The following is a 23914-nucleotide window of genomic DNA, read 5'->3' as shown; positions in this document are numbered from 1 at the left end:
AGGCGCTTTATATTGTAAGGCAAGGCCATACAGTAATTACGTAAAACCCCAACGGTCAAAACGACCCCCTGTGAGCAAGCACTTGGTGACAGTGGGAAGGAAAAACTCCCTTTTAACAGGAAGAAACCTCCAGCAGAACCAGGCTCAGGGAGGGGCAGTCTTCTGCTGGGACTGGTTGGGGCTGAGGGAGAGAACCTGTTGTGTGGGCCGCTGAAGAGGAGGTACTGCTGGCCCACCACCACCAGAGGGCGCCCTGTCTGGAGTGCGGGCTCCAGGCACCAGACGGCGCTGCCGCCTCACAGGAGCAGCCGGGGTGACAGCTGTCACTTATCGCCTACAACAGCTGTCACCAATCATCCAATCAGCAGTGGTATATCAGCAGGACGACATCTCCACCTCTTTGCCGAGATATCGCTCTACCAAGGAGGTAACGATCTCAGCTGACTGTGTTGATTCTCTGACAGGAATATCTATTGCTTGTGTGTGTTGGACAGCAGATATTCTTTCTTTTTTCGACGAGAGGTGGAGTGGGCATTCCCACCATACGTGTTGCTGGGTGCACACGCACCCACATCTAACTGTTTTTTGTTCCTCGCCAGCAGTACCAGATCCGACAAGTGGAGGCAGTGGCCACCTGGGTGTTTGGGACTTGGCGGCTCCAGTATTCCCGGGGTTCGGTGGCGGAGGAAATCGTGTGGTTCTGGTTCTGCTTGGACGGACGTCTCTTATCTTCGAGCCTGCCCACACATCACCCTTGTAATTGACTGTCTGTTAAATTTAACATTCGCCATGTTGGTTGTGCTTCTTCACAACAGTAAAGTGTTGTTATTTGACCTCCTTCATTGTCCGTTCATTTGCGCCCCTGTTGTGGGTCCATGTTCCTACACTTTCACAACAGAACCAGGAAAAAGACATGCTGTGGAGGGGAGCAGAGATCGATCACTAATGATTAAATGCAGAGTGGTGCATACAGAGCAAAAAGAGAAAGAAACAGTGCATCATGGGAACCCCCAGCAGTCTACGTCTATAGCAGCATAACTAAGGGATGGTTCAGGGTCACCTGATCCAGCCCTAACTATAAGCTTTAGCAAAAAGGAAAGTTTTAAGCCTAATCTTAAAAGTAGAGAGGGTGTCTGTCTCCCTGATCTGAATTGGGAGCTGGTTCCACAGGAGAGGAGCCTGAAAGCTGAAGGCTCTGCCTCCCATTCTACTCTTACAAACCCTAGGAACTACAAGTAAGCCTGCAGTCTGAGAGCGAAGCGCTCTATTGGGGTGATATGGTACTACGAGGTCCCTAAGATGAGATATGCTCTCTCCTTCTAGTCCCCGTTAGTACTCTAGCTGCAGCATTTTGAATTAACTGAAGGCTTTTCAGGGAACTTTTAGGACAACCTGATAATAATGAATTACAATAGTCCAGCCTAGAGGAAATAAATGCATGAATTAGTTTTCAGCATCACTCTGAGACAAGACCTTTCTAATTTTAGAGATATTGCGCAAATGCAAAAAAGCAGTCCTACATATTTGTTTAATATGCCGCATTGAATGACATATCCTGATCAAAAATGACTCCAAGATTTCTCACAGTATTACTAGAGGTCAGGGTAATGCCATTCAGAGTAAGGCTCTGGTTAGACACCATGTTTCTAAGATTTGTGGGGCCAAGTACAATAACTTCAGTTTTATCTGAGTTTAAAAGCAGGAAATTAGAGGTCATCCATGTCTTTGTCTGTAAGACAATCCTGCAGTTTAGCTAATTGGTGTGTGTCCTCTGGCTTCATGGATAGATAAAGCTGGGTATCATCTGCGTAACAATGAAAATTTAAGCAATGCCGTCTAATAATACTGCCTAAGGGAAGCATGTATAAAGTGAATAAAATTGGTCCTAGCACAGAACCTTGTGGAACTCCATAATTAACCTTAGTCTGTGAAGAAGATTCCCCATTTACATGAACATATTGTAATCTATTAGATAAATATGATTCAAACCACCGCAGCGCAGTGCCTTAATACCTATGGCATGCTCTAATCTCTGTAATAAAATTTTATGGTCAACAGTGTCAAAAGCAGCACTGAGGTCTAACAGAACAAGCACAGAGATGAGTCCACTGTCTGAGGCCATAAGAAGATCATTTGTAACCTTCACTAATGCTGTTTCTGTACTATGATGAATTCTAAAACCTGACTGAAACTCTTCAAATAGACCATTCCTCTGCAGATGATCAGTTAGCTGTTTTACAACTACCCTTTCAAGAATTTTTGAGAGAAAGGGAAGGTTGGAGATTGGCCTATAATTAGCTAAGATAGCTGGGTGAAGTGATGGCTTTTTAAGTAATGGTTTAATTACTGCCACCTTAAAAGCCTGTGGTACATACACAACTAATAAAGATAGATTGATCATATTTAAGATCGAAGCATTAAATAATGGTAGGGCTTCCTTGAGCAGCCTGGTAGGAATGGGGTCTAATAAACATGTTGATGGTTTGGATGAAGTAACTAATGAAAATAACTCAGACAGAACAATCGGAGAGAAAGAGTCTAACCAAATACCGGCATCACTGAAAGCAGCCAAAGATACGATACGTCTTTGGGATGGTTATGAGTAATTTTTTCTCTAATAGTTTAAAATTTTATTAGCAAAGAAAGTCATGAAGTCATTACTAGTTAAAGTTAAAGGAATACTCGGCTCAATAGAGCTCTGACTCTTTGTCAGCCTGACTACAGTGCTGAAAAGAAACCTGGGGTTCTTATTTTCTTCAATTAGTGATGAGTAGTAAGATGTCCTAGCTTTATGGAGGGCTTTTTTATAGAGCAACAGACTCTTTTTCCAGGCTAAGTGAAGATCTTCTAAATTAGTGAGACGCCATTTCCTCTCCAACTTACGGGTTATCTGCTTTAAGCTACGAGTTTGTGAGTTATACCACGGAGTCAGGCACTTCTGATTTAAAGCTCTTTTCAGAGGAGCTACAGCATCCAAAGTTGTCTTCAATGAGGATGTAAAACTATTGACGAGATACTCTATCTCACTTACAGAGTTTAGGTAGCTACTCTGCACTGTGTTGGTATATGGCATTAGAGAACATAAAGAAGGAATCATATCCTTAAACCTAGTTACAGCGCTTTCTGAAAGACTTCTGGTGTAATGAAACTTATTCCCCACTGCTGGGTAGTCCATCAGAGTAAATGTAAATGTTATTAAGAAATGATCAGACAGAAGGGAGTTTTCAGGGAATACTGTTAAGTCTTCAATTTCCATATCATAAGTCAGAACAATATCTAAGGTATGATTAAAGTGGTGGGTGGACTCATTTACTTTTTGAGCAAAGCCAATTGAGTCTAACAATAGATTAAATGCAGTGTTGAGGCTGTCATTCATGGCTGGCCTCCAAAGCTACAAATAAGCTACACTTATTACAAGTACCATTACTGCTAAAGGAGGCCGAGGAATAACTAAACATTTCACACCCAGAGCATAAAAGTGCAGGAGAGACAGGAGAAGCCGCCATGCTAAACCGGCTAAGCGCTAGTAGCTGCGCTAAGCTAGCGGATTCCTAAAAACACACAAAGTGAATAATGTGTAAATAATTTAGAGGTGATTCAGCAGAGGGAGTGCTTTAGTTAAGGCACGTGAAGATTACACTGTGAAACAAATCGTTATCTAGTTAACTAGACCAATCTAACTGCGCAGATTAAACAGCTAACAGATACAGAAAAACACCGCTGTGCTCCGGAACAGGAAGTGATACAATACCGCAGTGAGAGCCAACCACCAGTAGAGGCAAGCAAGAGTCGTTCTGATGAGTGAAGAAGCCCCATCCCTATTGTGCATAATTTCAAAAACATTCACAATCACTAGAATAGTAAAATTCATATTTTACTAATGACTCTGTCCTGATTAAAAACAATCACATAGTCAGGATGTAATTTAATGTTGAAATGAAAAATGAAATGAAAAAAATGATGTCACATTGAGAAATTCTATTGAATAACACTTTGTAGTCCTTACATTGTCTCCTGTTGTGTTTATAATAAATATTTATATTAATTTACAGGGTCTTTTTTTCCTGGTTGAAATGCAGATATGAATGAAGGAATCTACCAGACTTAAAAATGTTCTCATTACTTATAAATGTACACAATGCACATTACTTTTCATGCTATTTTGTCTAAAAATAAATGTCCAAGGGTCATTATCATGCTAATCAAGAAATCATGTCATCTGAAACATCAACAGATAAGTTATGGTTTTAATTTATAGACAAACATTATGGATTTCTAAAGAATCTTTTTAACTTAAATTTATTTTAATTACAAGTTATTTAGTGTAAGAAAAACAAGGATTTTCTTGAATAAACTGCTGTGTATAAATTAACAGCTCTGATGTTCCTGACACATATCTACACTGTTCTCTGTTTTGGCCTGATGTCTCGTTTGTTTTGACTTTAAACTAAAGTCTGGTTCACACGGCAGGATTTTAAAATTATCTTTAGGTTTTCAAAACCTGAGAAACCACACACGTGGAGATAAAAAAATCACAGATCTAACAGGTTTGGTCGTACAGTGTGTGTTGTTCAGCCACACAGTGAAGTCAGCACACCACACACAAACAGATTTCACACATGAACATTCCCAGGTCAGACAGGGAATCTCACAAAATCTCTTGAGATTAAACGTGACTTCAAAGTAAACAGGCGGAGAAAGTTTGTGGACTATTTAAAACAGAGGGCAAAAAAAACAATATATAAAAAAAAGAAAAGGTGTTCTTTAAAGGAATGTAGACAGCGTGACCACCAGACTTTCTGGTAAGCCAGAACAGCTGTTTTGATTTTATTTTCCACTCCGTACGTCCGTCACCTCATTTTCTGATTGGCTGCACGTCACATTCAGCAGGCTGCGTACTCGTTTGTGGTCGGAGGACACAACACATGCTGTGATATCGGGCCAAGACAATCCAGCGTGTTGAATATCCCTGATTTGAGATCTAAGTGCTCCTGATGTCCTTCCGAGCAGATCAGAGCGCTCTGAACACACCACACACGACAGGAAGATCTGATAAGATTATCTTTAGTGTCAACATGATTGTCAGGGCATCCTTAAGATTGTCAGAAGGGGAAGATCGGCTCTGATATCGGCCTAATTATCCTGCCGTGTGAACCTGGCATAAGGCTGTAACAAAGATTTTAAAAAAAGAAAAAAACTATGGCTTTACTTCACATAATTTGGCGCTCATAATGCAGGCAGTAGTGTTTCAGAGGGTTATAAATTTAAAAATCTTCAGAGAGAAGCTGGTCCTGATGTCGCTGACCAAACGGTCCTCCCTAATAATTGGTCCCCCTCCCCCGCCTTCACTGTGCATGCGTCATTAGCCGCGGTTCACAGATTATCACCTCATTTCTGCTTCAAACTGCCTCCAGGCATCATCTGTCTCAGCCACAGATATCTGAAGCTTTTCTACAACAATCATTCATTGTGCCTTCATCATTTCAAAGTGTCACCAAGTATCATTTCTGCTTCAAACTGACATTACAATGATGTAAGAGGTTTTACTTTATCATCTGATGGTTAATAATCCCATTAATCCATTTGATCACTTTGGGTGAAGAGACTCAGACAAGCAGTTGAGCTCCGGCATGATGCATGTGCAGTGGAGGCAGGGCGGACCGTTTGCTCTGTGACACTGGTCTCCCCTATCCTGCAGCACCCGGAACGCAGCTCTCTGCAAGGAGAACTTTAGTGGCTGCACAAGAACTTTTCCCCCAAGAAGTTTTCCCACAGCTGAACAATGATCCACACCAGAGAACCTTTGTGCACTGTCCCACAGAAAAGGCACATCATGAGGAACGGGAAAAAAACTGCGGACGATTCTCATTTCTTGCTCGCAATACCACACAATTGTCCAGTAGTGCCTTTAATCAGCAGAAATGTGAGTCACGATTAACATCTTTAAATGGGTTTGACTGAGGTTGATGGAAAAAATTCATAATTTCTGTAGGTTGATTGTGGACCCACAGTGGGTCCACAATCAGAAATGATCATAATTTCTGATCATCAGAAGTGATCATTTTGCCACTACACACCCTTGGAAACAGTGTAATGGCCCAACTGCAGCGTAGTTGTTTTCAGGCACCAGCGTAATGGGCCATCAGGCTGGTATAATGCTGGTGAGAACCCTGGACTGTCACAGGGACACCTAGAGACAGACAAACACTGACACACCTACAGTCGCTTTAGAACCACTGGTTCATCGAACCTGCATGTATTTGGAAGTGGGAGGAAATCGGAGCACCTGGAGGGAACCCATGTGAACACAGGAAGGACACGCAAAGTCCACACAGAAAGAAAGGACCAAGAAGCAAATCTGGGACCTTCTCCCAGTGAGGCAGCAGTGCTAATTGCTAAAACACCGTTCCGCCTTCATCCAGATTTGATTTGTGTGATGTGAGACTTTTTGTTTTCTGTGCTGAATGTGGCTGGCTGTGATGTCATCTACAGGCCAAGCAGCTGTTTCCAGAGGGGGAGGTGAAGAGTGGCCGGTCAGGGTCCGAGGTCACCATCAAGGTAGGAACCTGTAGAACTATTTGATAGCTGTTTGTGTTCTGCAACATGTTCTGACCCCTGTGCTGTCCTGTCAGAGGTTCAGACCAGCTGATGATGACTGCAGCCAGAGAGCCGGCCTCGTCCTGAAGAAGGTATGATGTCGTTGTAGCACGGAACCCGACAAATCTAATGTCCCCTCGGCCGTGTTAGCACTCCCTCTGAGCCGTATCTAAAAAATACAGCAGTGGCCGTGAGCCGTATGTGGTTCTGGTGTGCATCTTACATGTTCCAGTGACCCTCATCAGAAAGAGTTTTTAAAAAGATTTGACTTGCTGAAAGGCGACACGGTTTAAACCCCAGTCTAAAGTCCAGTACAGTCTGTTTCTGCTCTTTAAAGACCACATGAGTTAGAAGCTCTCACGTGGTTCCACCACATGCATGCGCTCTGCGTGCCGTGCACAGTGTGGAAAGGAGCCAATTAACAGTAATAACTGTCACTTGCTCAGTTGCATACAAGGTTCAGTGTGTCCCACCTGGGCATTTTTTTGGGACCCTGTAGCTCATGCACTTTGTCAGACAGCCTCTTACCCAACTCGATTGTCTACCTGTACAACTGACTTTTATGAGATGCTGAGAAAATTCCCCACATCCAAATATTTAATTTCACAATTTGTAGATCTTTTCTTCATGGCGACTCCCTTTGTTCATATCAATGAGGCCTGGACAAAAGACACGAATACTGATGTTTCAGATGATTTATGGGAGAAGGCTGTAGGCGGGATTAATGCACTTCAGCTGTTCAGTTCATGCCAGACTGCAGTTTATACAGTTTAACGTTGTCCACAGACTGCGTTACACTGAACAACAATATAAACACAACACTTTTGTTTTTGCTCCCATTTTTCATGAGCTGAACTCAAAGATCTAAAACATTTTCTATCTACACCAGTGGTGTCCAAACTATTCCAGAAAGGACCGAGAGGGTGCAGGTTTTCCTTGCAGCCACTGACTCCAGCAGGTGATGTTCACTGATGAACATCAGTTTGAGCAGGTGGGATGAGATCAGCAGTGAAATCATCTGCTGGAGTCAGTGGCTGCAAGGAAAACCTGCACCCTCTCGGTCCTTTCTGGAATAGTTTGGACACCACTGGTCTACACAAAAGACCTGTTTCTCACAAATACTGTTGACAAATCTGTTTAAATCTGTTACTGAGCACTTCTCCTTTGCAGAGATAATCCATCCCACCTCACAGGTGTGCCATATCAAGATGCTGATTGGACAGAATGATTATTGCACAGGTGTGCCTTAGGCTGGCCACAATAAAAGGAAATGAAATGTGCAGTTTTGCTTTATTGTGGGGTCTGGGGGGGGGGGGGGGGGGTGTCAGAAAACCTGTCAGTATCAGGTGTGACCACATTTGCCTCATGCAGTGTAACACAGCTCCTTCACATAGAGTTGAGCAGCAGCCAGACGCCATTGAATGTGACATTTGCCCACTCAAGTCAGTTACTGCATGCGGGTCGAGACCCCGATGAGGACGATGAGCAGCAGATGAGCTTCCCTGAGTCGGTTTCTGACAGTTTGTGTAGTAGTAAGGTAGTAAGGAAAAACTCCCTCTGATGATTTGAGGAAGAAACCTCAAGCAGACCAGACTCAGAGGGGTGAGCCTCTGCTTAGAACATTCTAAAGCCCAATCTCAGTTCTCTGTTCTTCCCCTTCCCCTTGGCCCTTCCCCTACTCCTACATCTACCCCTTTAAAACAAGGGATAAGGTGAAGGGGTATGCCTCTAGCCCTATGAACTGAGACACCCCTCCCCCTTAGGGGGGGAAAAACGCCACCTGTCTCATGAGTTTGACGTCATCATAGAGAAGCTTGAATCTTCAACTGGACTGGATTGCTTGACTTGAGGATGTTTCGCTTCAAATCACCGAAGCTTCCTCAGCTAAAATTCTTGCTCTGGTAGTCTGACTTCTGTCTGACCCTTGTCAAGAAGAACGAATTTAGCTGAGGAAGCTTTGGTTATTTGAAGCGAAACGTCCTCGCATCAAGCAACCAAGTCCAGTCGAAGATTCAGGCTTCTCTACTATGGAAACCACCTGGACAACTGAGAGCGTACACAGAAACTTGACGTCATCATGTTGCGTTGCTTAAAGTGGCATCTTCACAGTTTGTCAACATGGCAACCGAAGCCTGTTTGCTCTTTTTATTTTCTCGCCTTTCTGCGTCAATGCAAAGAAAGAGAAGGAGACGCAGATTTTCTTCAACGCATAGCAATCATATGGGAGAATTTTGTGGTATGTATTCAGTGTTGATATTTCTTTTCTCAACCTACAACAACATTACCACAGCTGCTCAACATGAGTACACAATGAACATCATTTTAACTGTTTAGAGAATCACTCCATTTTGCACTAATACTGACTTTAATGTAGTGTCGCTTTTGTAAAAGTGTACGGTGTGTGTTATAGATATTTACAGATATATAGGTAATCAAAAAATGTGTTGTCCATTAGCATGTTAGTGCCGTTCTTCAGTCTTAACTGGGGGAAGAATCACTCCGATGCACAATATTACAGACATCAAAATGCAGTGTTATTGAGAAGTGTGTGTGGTTTGAACTTTGTGCTGGTTAAGCGAGTGTCTGACAGGGTGATGAGTGTGAAGTTTGAAGTTAAAAGGGTGATGATGAATATCATCAGTGCATATGCCCCACAGGTAGGTTGTGAGACGAAGGAGAAAGAAGATTTCTGGAGTGAGTTAGATGAGGTGGTGGAGAGTGAACCCAAGCATGAAAGATTGGTGATAGAGGCGGACTTCAGTGGGCATGTTGGTGAAGGGAACAGAGGTGATGAGGAAGTAATAAGTAGATATGGAATCAAGGACAGGAATGTTGAAGGACAGAAGGTAGATGATTTTACAAGAGTCATCAGGAGATGACACATCCCCCTCAGTCCCCACAAATCAGTAAAACAAAGTGTCAGGGATCACCCAAATACATACTTATGGCAAATATGAATGAAATTGGTCAACTGTTTCTTGAGATATTGCACTAACAAGCGAAAATAGACAGAAGGATGGACATACTGATCGCTATATACCCCCATATTTCATACCAGGGTGATAATTCAGGTGATATGGGCTGATATGTCAATTGTATTGGGAGTACCAAGATGGCGCCAGTGTGTTGTCGGCTTGCCATCAACTCCGTAAGCTGCTATCTGTTCGATCTGTCTTCTGTCTATTTGGGTTTCTTCTCCTGTATTGTTGCCTCCACATGGATGTATGACCACCAGACTTTGTTGCATCTCAAGAACTTGATGGCGACCCATCTTTGTGGGTATCCTGCTCCATACAACAGATGTCATCATTCCAATTAAGTTGGGACGTTGTGTAAAATGTAAATAAAAACAGAATACAGTGGTCCCTCGTTTATCGCAGGAGTTATGTTCTAAAAATAACCTGCAATAGGCGAAATCCGCAAAGTAGTCAGCGTTATTTTTTACAATTATTATAGATGTTTTAAGGCTGTAAAACCCCTCACTACACACTTTATACACTTTTCTCAAACAGGCATTAACATTTTTTCACTTTTCTCTCCTGTGTAAAGTTCATAGAAAAATAAGTCCGGTATTATAGAATGAAACCAAAGATCAAAACCTGTTTTCAGGCCCAAACATTTGTTTGAGAAATAAAAATAGAACATTTTCCTATAAATAATTATGATGGCTTTTAGAACTAACAAATTTAATTTTAGCAATCAACTTACGAGGTTGGACACATAAGAAATTATTAATCGTGACTGACCAGTATTTCACAGTTCCTCTGATTGTGCCTCTTTGTCCTGGCGCCGCTCCGCTGTCACGTCTTTTTCCACTGAGTGACACCTCGGTGCAGGTGTCTTTTTCCGAATGAAGAGCACAGTTATGGGTAGTTGTTGGCGCTCTTTTTTCTTCTGGGTGAGAAGATTATAAACAGGCACACGTAGAACACAATGCGTGTGCTCTTTCTTCGCTCACTGCCTCCGGTGTTACCGTTGCGGGTCGGATGCGGGACCCGCAAAGAATCCAAGTCATTAAAAAGATACAAACCTCTGCTGCTGCGGTTACCGAGACCATGCAGCGTTGCAGATTTTTCCGCAAGAATTCTATCCTTGTGGGCTGCTGGAGCGCTCTGCATCAAAACAGCGAACATAGTCTCTGGACCTGTTGCCAGATTTTGGCCGCAACTCCGCACAGCAGACAGTGGGGCGGTGTGAGTGGCCCGCTGCGGCGCTTACCGAGCCCACAGACTCGGTAGGTGCATCGGAGGCAGTGAGAGCAATCACGGTAATGCCCACCGGAGCCGCGACTGGCCCGCCTGGTAAGGACGCAGAACACAAGGCGCTGATAAAAAAAAGAAGCATGCAAAATTGCACAAAAAAAATCTGCAAAACTTCGAGGCCGCGAAAGGTGAACCGCGTTATAAAATGCCACAGCGGGCCACTCACACTGCCCCCCTGTCTGCTGTATGGAGCTGTGGCCAACTCCGACAACAGGTCCAGAGAGTACACTCCCTGTTTTGATGTGGAGCGCTCCGGCAGCCCGCAAGGATAGACTTCTTGTGGAACGATCAGCAGCACTGCATGGTCTCGGTAACTGCAGCCGCAGAGCTCTGTGGCCACTGAGAGGTTTGTATTTTTTAATGACTTGGATTCTCTGCGGGTCCCGCATCTGTACCCCGCAACAGTAACACCGGAGGCAGTGTGAGCGAGGGGTGAGGGGGCCGTTCAGTCGGCGACACCAGATCAAACTTTGTCATTCAGTAAAGGATACCATCCTTCATAATCACCCAACATGATTATGTACGAGGTCTGTCCGAAAAGTAACAGACCTTTTTATTTTTTTCAAAAACTATATGGATTTGAATCATGTGCGCTTGCATCAGCCAAGCTTGAACCTTTGTGCGCATGCGTGAGTTTTTTCACGCCTGTCGGTTGCGTCATTCGCCTGTGGGCAGGCTTTGAGTGAGCACTGGTCCAGCCCCCTCATCGGATGTTTATTGTCAGGGAAATGGCTGAGCGACTGCCGCTTTGCTCCATGAAAATTTTTTCAGAAACTGTGTGAGACAGCCAGTTGGAAACCATTCGTAAGATTCAGATGGCTTTCGGTGAAGATTCTATCGACATTACACGGATTAAGGATTATTACAACCGGATTAAAGTCGGCCCACAGCGGCTGAGGGCGCGCTGCGCTCTGAGTGGCCATCGACAGGCTGAAACGACCAGATCATTTCCAGAGTGAAGGCTGTGTTGATCCGGCACGTCGTGTGACTACCAGGGGAATCGCAGGTGGACATAGCACTTTTGCGGCACATTCCACTGTTACAGGAGATTTTGTAATGAAAGACGTGCGGAGGAATTCACGCGTCGGCACGGAGCCAGTCATGGCGCGCAACAAAAAACACCTTCGTGTTGGAAACCATTCGAAAGATTCAAATGGCTTTCAGTGGATTTTCAGTGGAGTGAGTATCCGAGAAATTGTGTAACAGCTGGATATGCCACAACTTGTCCTGTGAGACTTCCAACACGGAGGTGTTTTTTGTTGCGCGCCATGAGCGGCTCCGTGCCGACGCGCGAATTCCTCTGCATGTCTTTCTTTACAATATCTCCTGTAACAATGGAATGTGCCGCAAAACTGATGATGTCCACCTCTTCTGCGATTCCCCTGGTAGTCACACGACGTCCCGGATCAACACAGCCTTCACTTTGGAAATGATCTGGTCGTTTCAGCCTGTCGATGGCCGCTTGGAGTGCGGCGCGCTCTCCGCTGCTGTGGGCCGTCTTTAATCCGGTTGTAATAATCCTTAATCCGTGTAACACCGATAGAATCTTCATCGAAAGCCATCTGAATCTTCCGAATGGTTTCCACCTGGCTGTCTCACACAGTTTCTGGAAAAATTTGATTCAGCGCTGCTCCAATCACTCAGCCATTTCCCTGACAATAAAAATCCAACGAGGGGGTTGGACCAGTGCTCACTCAAAGCCTGCCCACAGGCGAATGACTCACGCATGCGCACGAAGGTGCAAGCGCACATGATTCAAATCCATATAGTTTTTAAAAAAATAAAAAGGTCCGCTACTTTTCAGACAGACCTCGTAGGATGATTCTACCATCCTACATGCTCTCAAATATGAAAGAAATTCAATCTTTCTTGACAGTTAGGAATTTTTGAAAATTTGTTCAAAATTAAAGATTTGTCCTGAGTTTGACCTATGACCTTGAAAATTGATCAGTTCTTGCCTATCAGGATATGAATTCTCAGTAAAAAAAAAAAAAAAAAAAAAAAAATATATATATATATATATATATATATATATATATATATATATATATATATATATATATATATATAATGATGGATGAAAGATTGTGGGTTCCAGGCTGTTCACAAACAGACAAGCAAACAAACAGGTGAACACATAACCTTGTCACTGTTAGAATGGCCTAAGCAGTGGGTCACCCCTCTAAGTCTGGTCTGCTTGAGGTTTCTTCCTCAGTATCTTCAGAGGGAGTTTTTCCTTCTCTCCATGTCCTGTGTTCTTGTTCAGGGTGGTTGGTGAGGTTGGACCTTACTCATGTGAAGCACCTTGAGGCTGCTTTGTTGTGATTTGGCACTGTATAAATAACATGAACTGAATAGAGGACAGGGACCTGTTGCCCCTGCGACCGAGTCCTGGATAAGCGCTGAAGATGAGTGAGTAAGAGGGGACCCTAAACCATCACACAAGCTTTAAGCCACACCCACAGTTGAGTCTCGTCTTCTTGTCTTTGATGGCGCCCTCTACTGACCACCCTGAGTGTGTCCTCAGTCATACCTGGACGCCCCGGTGAGTATTAATCTCTGTTTTGTGTTCAGAGGAAGAATCGGCCCACTGTTGCAGTCGCCTCTGATCGACCTTTGACCTTTTCCAGCCAGTGAGTTTTTACTAAAATATTGGGTGTGTCACAGTGTCAGAAAGACAAACTGACTGACGGCCTGCTGTCTGTCTGTCTGTCAGAGTGAAGAACAAAGCTGAACCCGTGAAGAGAGAAGGACCAAAGGTAAGAAGACCCACAAACTTAGATTGCAGATGCCAGCTGATATTAAATGTATTCCCGGGGCTTGAGCTCCTGACACTGCATCCCACCTCACGGTATTGAAGCAGAAGAACGGTAAACAGATTAAGGAACATGTTGGTGCTAATGATGTCAGAATGAAGCACTGAGAAGTCAGTAAAATGGATATCAAGAGGACTTGTGATCTTGCCAGAAAGATGTCGGAATCTGTTGTTGGTCTCTGCTCCCCTCCCCTTTCAGGGTGGTGATGAGACATTTAGCAGGCTGTTTTTGTAAAATAGGTGGCTGGCACAGTTTTGTGGACAGCACGGCTTTAGTTTAGTGGATCATTGGCCGTTGTTCTGGGGCCGCCATGGCTTGCTGATCCCGGACGGCCTTTAGCCTACTGGGTAAGGCGCCGCCATCCTGTCTGAAAACATAGATAGAGCTCTACAGGGAGGGTAACATTAGGACTTTACAGCAGGCCATGGAGCAGGTGATTAGAGATTCTGCAGGCTGTGTAACAGATATGGGTGTGGAATGAATTAGCTCAGTGGGGAATTTAATGCAGAGAATCCACGGTGGTGAGAGTGGTTCTTCAGGGAGGGAAATTTTTCAAGTTGAGACTGGCTTGTTTTCGCAAATGTGTCGTTAAGAATCTTAGAATCAATTATGTTTTGCAAACTTAGTACCCATTACTACACTGGACGACATTGAAATTGAGGCTGGCCTGTTGGCTGTTCCAGTAATATCACATATTTCATGTCTGTTACCTGCACTCTGCATGGAATGTTTTAAACCTAAACCTACTTTTTGGCACCTTTATATATGTTACTTTGGAGCCACCCCTCGATCTGAACTGTTTAACTGTTAATCCCACTGGAGTCCTTAGTAGGGATGGGTATTGATAAGATTTGATCAATATCGATACCATTATCTATTCCGCTTATCAATCCGATTCCCTTATCAATACCTCGTGAATTTTCTGTGTACTAAAAGTAGGCTTACAGGTTTTCTATGTCAACAACATTTTATTGAGTCTTAAAGTAAATAAATATGAAATTGGTCACTGGATCTTTAAACTCTGGACATACACTCAACAAAAATGTAAACGCAACACTTTTGGTTTTGCTCCCATTTTGTATGAGATGAACTCAAAGATCTAAAACTTTTTCCACATACACAATATCACCATTTCCCTCAAATATTGTTCACAAACCAGTCTAAATCTGTGATAGTGAGCACTTCTCCTTTGCTGAGATAATCCATCCCACCTCACAGGTGTGCCATATCAAGATGCTGATTAGACACCATGATTAGTGCACAGGTGTGCCTTAGACTGTCCACAATAAAAGGCCACTCTGAAAGGTACAGTTTTGTTTTATTGGGGAGGATACCAGTCAGTATCTGGTGTGACCACCATTTGCCTCATACAGTGCAACACATCTCCTTCGCATAGAGTTGATCAGGTTGTCAATTGTGGCCTGTGGAATGTTGGTCCACTCCTCTTCAATGGCTGTGCGAAGTTGCTGGATATTGGCAGGAACTGGTACATGCTGTCATATACGCCGGTCCAGAACATCCCAAACATGCTCAGTGGGTGACATGTCCGGTGAGTATGCCGGCCATGCAAGAACTGGGACATTTTCAGCTTCCAAGAATTGTGTACAGATCCTTGCAACATGGGGCCGTGCGTTATCCTGCTGCAACATGAGGTGATGTTCTTGGATGTATGGCACAACAATGGGCCTCAGGATCTCGTCACGGTATCTCTGTGCATTCAAAATGCCATCAATAAAATGCACCTGTGTTCTTCATCCATAACAGATGCCTGCCCATACCATAACCCCACCGCCACCATGGGCCACTCGATCCACAACATTGACATCAGAAAACCGCTCACCCACACGACGCCACACACGCTGTCTGCCATCTGCCCTGAACAGTGTGAACCGGGATTCATCCATGAAGAGAACACCTCTCCAACGTGCCAAACGCCAGCAAATGTGAGCATTTGCCCACTCAAGTCGGTTACGATGACGAACTGGAGTCAGGTCGAGACCCCGATGAGGACGACGAGCATGCAGATGAGCTTCCCTGAGACGGTTTCTGACAGTTTGTGCAGAAATTCTTTGGTTATGCAAACCGATTGTTTCAGCAGCTGTCCGAGTGGCTGGTCTCAGACGATCTTGGAGGTGAACATGCTGGATGTGGAGGTCCTGGGCTGGTGTGGTTACACGTGGTCTGCGGTTGTGAGGCTGGTTGGATGTACTGCCAAATTCTCCGAAATGCCTTTGGAGACGGCTTATGGTAGAGAAATGAACATTCAATACACGAGCAACAGCTCTGGTTGACATTCCTGCTGTCAGCATGCCAATTGCACGCTCCCTCAAATCTTGCGACATCTGTGGCATTGTGCTGTGTGATAAAACTGCACCTTTCAGAGTGGCCTTTTATTGTGGGCAGTCTAAGGCACACCTGTGCACTAATCATGGTGTCTAATCAGCATCTTGATATGGCACACCTGTGAGGTGGGATGGATTATCTCAGCAAAGGAGAAGTGCTCACTATCACAGATTTCGACTGGTTTGTGAACAATATTTGAGGGAAATGGTGATATTGTGTATGTGGAAAAAGTTTTAGATCTTTGAGTTCATCTCATACAAAATGGGAGCAAAACCAAAAGTGTTGCGTTTATATTTTTGTTGAGTGTAAATAGAAATAAAATCTGTAGTTTCTGTCAAAAGCATTTCCTTTCAGACATTATTGGCATGAATGTCACTCCATACATCTGGATGTAATTCATAAAGAATGCAGGATGACTCATTTTGGGAGGAAAAATGTTTTAGTTGATTGTAGTTTGTCTGTATTACAGCATTTGGAAAGAGGTGTCATTTTATTTAAAGCGGCAATTCATTTTGAAGTTATTACAACCCCAATTCCAATGAAGTTGTGTGAAATGTAAATAAAAACAGAATACAATGATTTGTAAATCCTCTTCAACCTATATTCAATTGAATACACCACAAAGACAAAATATTTAATGTTCAAACTGATAAACTTTATTGTTTTTCTGCAAATATTTGCTCATTTTGAAATGGATGCCTGCAACACATTTCAAAAAAGCTGGGACAGTGGTTTGTTTACCACTGCGTTACATCACCTTTCCTTCTTACAACACTCAATAAGCGTTTGGGAACTGAGGACACTAATTGTGAGTGTCAAGATTGGGTATAAAAGAAGCATCTCCAAAAGTCTCAGCCATTCACAAGCAAAGATGGGGCGAGGATCACCTCTTTGTGAACAGCTGCGTGAAAAAACAGTCCAACAGTTTTAGAACAATGTTTCTCAACATTCAATTGCAAGGAATTTAAGGATTTCCATCATCTACAGTCCATAATATAATCAGAAGATTCAGAGAATCTGGAGAACTTTTGACACGTAAGCGTCAAGGCCGAAAACCAACATTGAATGCCTGTGACCTTCAATCCCTCAGGCGGCACTGCATTAAAAACCGACATTGTTTAAAGGATCTTACCGCGTGGGCTCAGGAACACTTCAGAAAACCACTGTCAGTTAACACAGTTCGTCACTTCATCTAGAAGTGCAAGTTAAAACTCTACCATGCAAAGTGAAAGCCAAACATCAACAACATCCAGAAACGCTGCCGCCTTCTCTGGGTTGAGCTCATTTGAAATGGACAGACGCAAAGTGGAAAAGTGTGCTGTGGTCTGATGAGTCCACATTTCAAATTGTTTTCGGAAATCATGGACGTCGTGTCCTCTGGACTAAAGAAGAAAAAGACCATCCAGATTGTTACCAGCGCAAAGTTCAAAAGCCAGGATCTGTGATGGTATGGGGGTGTATTAGTGCCCATGGCATGGACAACTTACACATCTGTGATGGCACCATCAATGCTGAAAGGTACATCCAGGTTTTGGAGCAACACATGCTGCCATCCAAGCAACGTCTTTTTAAGGGACGTCCCTGCTTATTTCAGCAAGACAATGCCAAGCCACATTCTGCACGTGTTACAACAGCGTGGCTTCATAGTAAAAGAGTGCAGGTACTAGACTGGCCTGCCTGCAGTCCAGACCTGTCGCCCATTGAAAATGTGTGGCGCATTATGAAGCGCAAAATACAACAACGGAGACCCCGGACTGTTGAACAACTGAAGTCATACATCAAGTAAGAATGGGAAAGAATTCCACCTACAAAGCTTCAACAGTTAGTGTCCTCAGTTCCCAAACACTTATTGAGTGTTGTTAGAAGGAAAAGCCCCTTTCACACCGGGGCTGCTCCCGGTTGCGCCGTGCATCATTATGACGACGCCGCGTGGAAGCAACTCAGTGCCGAGACGATGCAGCTTGGTGCCACAACAGTGCGAGGGCGCAAAGGAGGAAGCAAGTCGGGCGCCGAAAAATTTAACCTGTTTAATTTTTTGGCATCCTGTGCTCGACGCAGAAAGGAAGTGGTTCCAGCGCAAGTCGGGGCAAAGAGGCGTGACTCTGAGCCAATTTATGATTCCTGCTGTTTTCCGTTGTTCCCGCAGTATAAATCACACAGGATTGTTTTTATACCGTGTACTCAATGCAGTAAAAACTACATGCTGAAGAAAAAAAAAATGCAGACTGATTGCCAGAAATGTCCAGTAAAAAGTCCGGACATCTCTAGTCCACTCATGGACGTTCGTTCACACGCGCACATGTGAACAATTAAAAGAAAAAAAAAAGTCTGGCTTCAGGCATTAGTACCTTGTTCTCTGCTCAAACTCTCACATCACAGTTAAAAAAAGGACACAAAAGGACATAAGTCCTGAGACAGGACATGTCAACATCAAGTAGAACTCCAGACATCTCCGCATTGCTTGACGGTTCGCTCGCGCGCGTGCGCATCTCACGGTCAAAGGAGGAAAGAAAAGAAAAAAAATGTCTGCAGTCAGTTAGTTCCGTTCTCTCCTCAGACTCTCATCACAGTTAAAAAAAGGAAATAAGTCCAGGACATGTCAACATCAAGTAGAACTCCAACAATCTCCACATATGCTAAAGGACGGGCGCGTGCGCATCTTGTGGTCAAGGGAGGAAAGATAAACTATAACAGAACTCAGAGCGCAGCCCTGCAGCTCAGCACAACAAGCAGAAGAGAAGTCAGAGTGCACAGTCTGTCTGCAGCCAAACTCTGCACTCTGTCTTCTCTGTGCAGAGAACCTGCAGGCTGTGTTCTCACCTCCTCTCTGTCCCCTGCTGCGCGCACCTGACGCAGAAATTCCTGCGTTGTCATAACGCCACAGGGAGCAACTGGGAGGAGCCCCGGTGTGAAAGGGGCTAAAGGTGGTGTAACACAGTGGTAAACATACCACTGTCCCAGCTTTTTGAAACGTGTTGCAGGCATCCATTTCAAAATGGATGCCTGGTAACTTTGCAAAAACAATGTCGGACTCTGTAGTTTTCTCTGGGCCCCTCCCCAATCAGACTGGGAGTGACATGTTTAGCCGCATGTTCTCCTTGAATTGCTGGCTGTCTGAGTGGTGTCCAAAAAATGAGGTGGGCTTCATTGATAATTGGCAAAGCTTCTGGGGAAAACCTGGTCTTGTTAGGAGAGACGGCATCCATCCCACTTTAGAGGGAGCAGCTCTCATTTCTAGAAATCTGGCCAATTTTTTGGGATCCTCCAAACTGTGACTGTCTAGCGTTGGGACCAGGAGGCAGAGCTGTGGTCTTATACACCTCTCTGCAGCTTCTCTCCCCCTGCCATCCCCCTATTACCCCATCCCCGTAGAGACGGTGCCTGCTCCCAGACCACCAATAACTAGCAAAAATCTATTTAAGCATAAAAATTCAAAAAGAAAAAATAATATAGCACCTTCAATTGCACCACAGACTAAAACAGTTAAATGTGGTCTATTAAACATTAGGTCTCTTTCTTCTAAGTCCCTGTTGGTAAATGATATAATAATTGATAAACGTATTGATTTATTCTGCCTAACAGAAACTTGGTTACAGCAGGATGAATATGTTAGTTTAAATGAGTCAACACCCCCGAGTCACACTAACTGTCAGAATGCTCGTAGCACGGGCCGGGGCGGAGGATTAGCAGCAATTTTCCATTCCAGCTTATTAATTAATCAAAAACCTAGACAGAGCTTTAATTCATTTGAAAGCTTGTATCTTAGTCTTGTCCATCCAAATTGGAAGTCCCAAAAACCAGTTTTATTTGTTATTATCTATCGTCCACCTGGTCGTTACTGTGAGTTTCTCTGTGAATTTTCAGACCTTTTGTCTGACTTAGTGCTTAGCTCAGATAAGATAATTATAGTGGGCGATTTTAACATCCACACAGATGCTGAGAATGACAGCCTCAACACTGCATTTAATCTATTATTAGACTCTATCGGCTTTGCTCAAAAAGTAAATGAGTCCACCCACCACTTTAATCATATTTTAGATCTTGTTCTGACTTATGGTATGGAAATAGAAGACTTAACAGTATTCCCTGAAAACTCCCTTTTGTCTGATCATTTTTTAATAACATTTACATTTACCCTGATGGACTACCCTGCAGTGGGGAATAAGTTTCATTACACTAGAAGTCTTTCAGAAAGCGCTGTAACTAGGTTTAAGGATATGATTCCTTCTTTATGTTCTCTAATGTCATATACCAACACAGAGCAGAGTAGCTACCTAAACTCTGTAAGGGAGTTAGAGTATCTTGTCAATAGTTTTACATCCTCATTGAAGACAACTTTGGATGCTGTAGCTCCTCTGAAAAAGAGAGCTTTAAATCAGAAGTGTCTGACTCCGTGGTATAACTCACAAACTCGTAGCTTAAAGCAGATAACCCGTAAGTTGGAGAGGAAATGGCGTCTCACTAATTTAGAAGATCTTCACTTAGCCTGGAAAAAGAGTTTGTTGCTCTATAAGAAAGCCCTTCGTGAAGCTAGGACATCTTTCTACTCATCACTAATTGAAGAAAATAAGAACAACCCCAGGTTTCTTTTCAGCACTGTAGCCAGGCTGACAAAGAGTCAGAGCTCTATTGAGCTGAGTATTCCATTAACTTTAACTAGTAATGACTTCATGACTTTCTTTGCTAACAAAATTTTGACTATTAGAGAAAAAATTACTCATAACCATCCCAAAGATGTATCGTTATCTTTGGCTGCTTTCAGTGATGCCGGTATTTGGTTAGACTCTTTCTCTCCAATTGTTCTGTCTGAGTTATTTTCATTAGTTACTTCATCCAAACCATCAACATGCTTATTAGACCCCATTCCTGCCAGACTGCTCAAGGAAGTCCTACCATTATTTAATGCTTCAATCTTAAATATGATCAATCTATCTTTGTTAGTTGGTTATGTACCACAGGCCTTTAAGGTGGCAGTAATTAAACCATTACTTAAAAAGCCATCACTTGACCCAGCTATCTTAGCTAATTATAGGCCAATCTCCAACCTTCCTTTTCTCTCAAAGATTCTTGAGAGGGTAGTTGTAAAACAGCTAACTGATCACCTGCAGAGGAATGGTCTATTTGAAGAGTTTCAGTCAGGTTTTAGAATTCATCATAGTACAGAAACAGCATTAGTGAAGGTTACAAATGATCTTCTTATGGCTTCGGACAGTGGACTTATCTCTGTGCTTGTTCTGTTGGACCTCAGTGCTGCTTTTGATACTGTTGACCATAAAATTTTATTACAGAGATTAGAGCATGCCATAGGTATTAAAGGCATTGCGCTGCGGTGGTTTGAATCATATTTGTCTAATAGATTACAGTTTGTTCATGTAAATGGGGAATCTTCTTCACAGACTAAAGTTAATTATGGAGTTCCACTAGGTTCTGTGCTAGGACCAATTTTATTCACTTTATACATGCTTCCCTTGGGCAGTATTATTAGACGGTATTGCTTAAATTTTCATTGTTACGCAGATGATACCCAGCTTTATCTATCCATGAAGCCAGAGGATACGCACCAATTAGCTAAACTGCAGGATTGTCTTACAGACATAAAGACATGGATGACCTCTAATTTCCTGCTTTTAAACTCAGATAAAACTGAAGTTATTGTACTTGGCCCCACAAATCTTAGAAGCATGGTGTCTAACCAGATCGTTACTCTGGATGGCATTTCCCTGATCTCTAGTAATACTGTGAGAAATCTTGGAGTTATTTTTGATCAGGATATGTCATTCAAAGCGCATATTAAACAAATATGTAGGACTGCCTTTTTGCATTTACGCAATATCTCTAAAATCAGAAAGGTCTTGTCTCAGAGTGATGCTGAAAAACTAATTCATGCATTTGTTTCCTCTAGGCTGGACTATTGTAATTCATTATTATCAGGTTGTCCTAAAAGTTCCCTAAAAAGCCTTCAGTTGGTTCAGAATGCTGCAGCTAGAGTACTGACGGGGACTAGCAGGAGAGAGCATATCTCACCCGTGTTGGCCTCCCTTCATTGGCTTCCTGTTAATGCTAGAATAGAATTTAAAATTCTTCTTCTTACTTATAAGGTTTTGAATAATCAGGTCCCATCTTATCTTAGGGACCTCATAGTACCATATTACCCCATTAGAGCGCTTCGCTCTCAGACTGCGGGCTTACTTGTAGTTCCTAGGGTTTGTAAGAGTAGAATGGGAGGCAGAGCCTTCAGCTTTCAGGCTCCTCTCCTGTGGAACCAGCTCCCAATTCAGATCAGGGAGACAGATACCCTCTCTACTTTTAAGATTAGGCTTAAAACTTTCCTTTTCGCTAAGGCTTATAGTTAGGGCTGGATCGGGTGACCCTGGACCATCCCTTGGTTATGTTGCTTTAGACGTAGACTGTGTTTCATAATTATTGTATGGCCTTGCCTTGCAATGTGGAGCGCCTTGGGGCAACTGTTTGTTGTGATTTGGCGCTATACAAGAAAAAAGTTGATTGATTGATTGAATGAGCAAATATTTGCACAAAAACAATAAAGTTTATCAGTTTGAACATTAAATATCTTGTCTTTGTGGTGTATTCAATTGAATATAGGTTGAAGAGATTTGCAAATCATTGTATTTGTTTTTATTTACATTTTACACAACATCCCAACTTCATTGTTATTGGGGTTGTAATTCCGACTGGACTCTGTCTCGGCAGAGAGCCACGCAGCTTTTGGAGCTGTGCCAACGGAACGGAGGATGATTCTCATTTCTTGACTTCAACAAGACAAGAGTCCCAGTTAGTCACTTTAATCAGCACAAAAATGACTCAGGATTGACTAGTTTTAATGTCTTTGCGAGGGGTTAAGAAGCGGACTTGCTGCTTCTGAATAGCAGCAAATCAAAGAACCGACGAGCCAGCGGATTGAAGCACTGCTTCATTGGTTCACACTTCAAAGTGGAGTCATGCTGCAGAAACAGTTGATTACAGAGCCGCTGCAGGGTCTGTAATCAACATAGAGAAATGATCATTTTCCCGACAAACACCCTCAAAAACAACAGCTGCTCTGAAGGACCAATAAAGGAATCATTAAGCAAAAAGACTATTGATATCGGTGGATCGAATGATTTCTTAATGATACCCGAAAAGAACCGGTTCTCAATACCCAACCCTAGTCCTTAGTCTGGGTCTCATGAACATTAGTCAAAATCCTCAAAATCATTGTTGATTAATGATCTAATTGTTTCATTATCACTTAGATGTGATTGGGCTATGTGAAACCTGGCTTAAACCTACAGCTGTCCTTCCCTTAAATGAGACCTGACCACCAGCATATACATTTAGTCACGTCCCTTGTGATGCGAAGCAAGGCGGGGGTGTTGCTCTTATTTATAAATCTAGGTTTAGCTTATTAGCTGTTGGGGGTCACAAATATAACTCATTAGAACATCTGATTCTCCACTCTGCCCACGATGCTATGCATTGCTAAGGTCAGCAGAAAAAAAATCAGCCGTATTACTTTGTCACTGTATATAGGCCCCCTGGCCTATAATTCTTAGAAGAATTTGGTGCGTTCATCTCTAACTTGTCAACTAGTGCAGATACCTTTCTGATTATTGGTGACTTTAACGTTCATATAAATAATCCTTCTGATCCCCTCTGCAAATCATTTATGGAAATTGTGGATTCATTAGAATTTCATCAATGCATTCAGGACTTGACGCACATTAGTGGAAATACCCTGGATCTGGTTCTCGCACGTGGTATTGCTGTCATGAATATTGACATCATGCCTGTTACATCAGTGGTGTCTGATCACTCACTTATTAAGTTTACAGTTTCTCTGCCGTGTTTAGTGGAACAACAGCCTTATTTATCACTGCGGCGGCATATTAATCCCTC

General features: G+C 43.1%; 1 protein-coding gene across 2 annotated transcripts in view; it reads left to right on the top strand.

Annotated features, from left to right (window-relative positions):
* The window catches only part of LOC117504839 (deoxynucleotidyltransferase terminal-interacting protein 1), a 54581-nt gene that overhangs the window by 16356 nt on the left and 14311 nt on the right, over window positions 1–23914 (top strand). Inside the window, exons 5-8 of one of the 2 annotated variants that reach the window (XM_034164390.1) lie at window positions 6493–6558; window positions 6633–6689; window positions 13434–13492; window positions 13576–13618. In XM_034164390.1, the coding sequence (XP_034020281.1) occupies window positions 6493–6558; window positions 6633–6689; window positions 13434–13492; window positions 13576–13618 (225 nt within the window). The remainder of the gene's footprint in view (window positions 1–6492; window positions 6559–6632; window positions 6690–13433; window positions 13493–13575; window positions 13619–23914) is intronic. The other variant, XM_034164399.1, reaches the window with a different exon arrangement.

Source organism: Thalassophryne amazonica, chromosome 3 (assembly GCF_902500255.1).
Source record: "Thalassophryne amazonica chromosome 3, fThaAma1.1, whole genome shotgun sequence".
Lineage (NCBI taxonomy): Eukaryota > Metazoa > Chordata > Actinopteri > Batrachoidiformes > Batrachoididae > Thalassophryne > Thalassophryne amazonica.
Note: the sequence above shows the minus strand (reverse complement) of the source record. Positions and strands in the feature narration are given on the sequence as shown.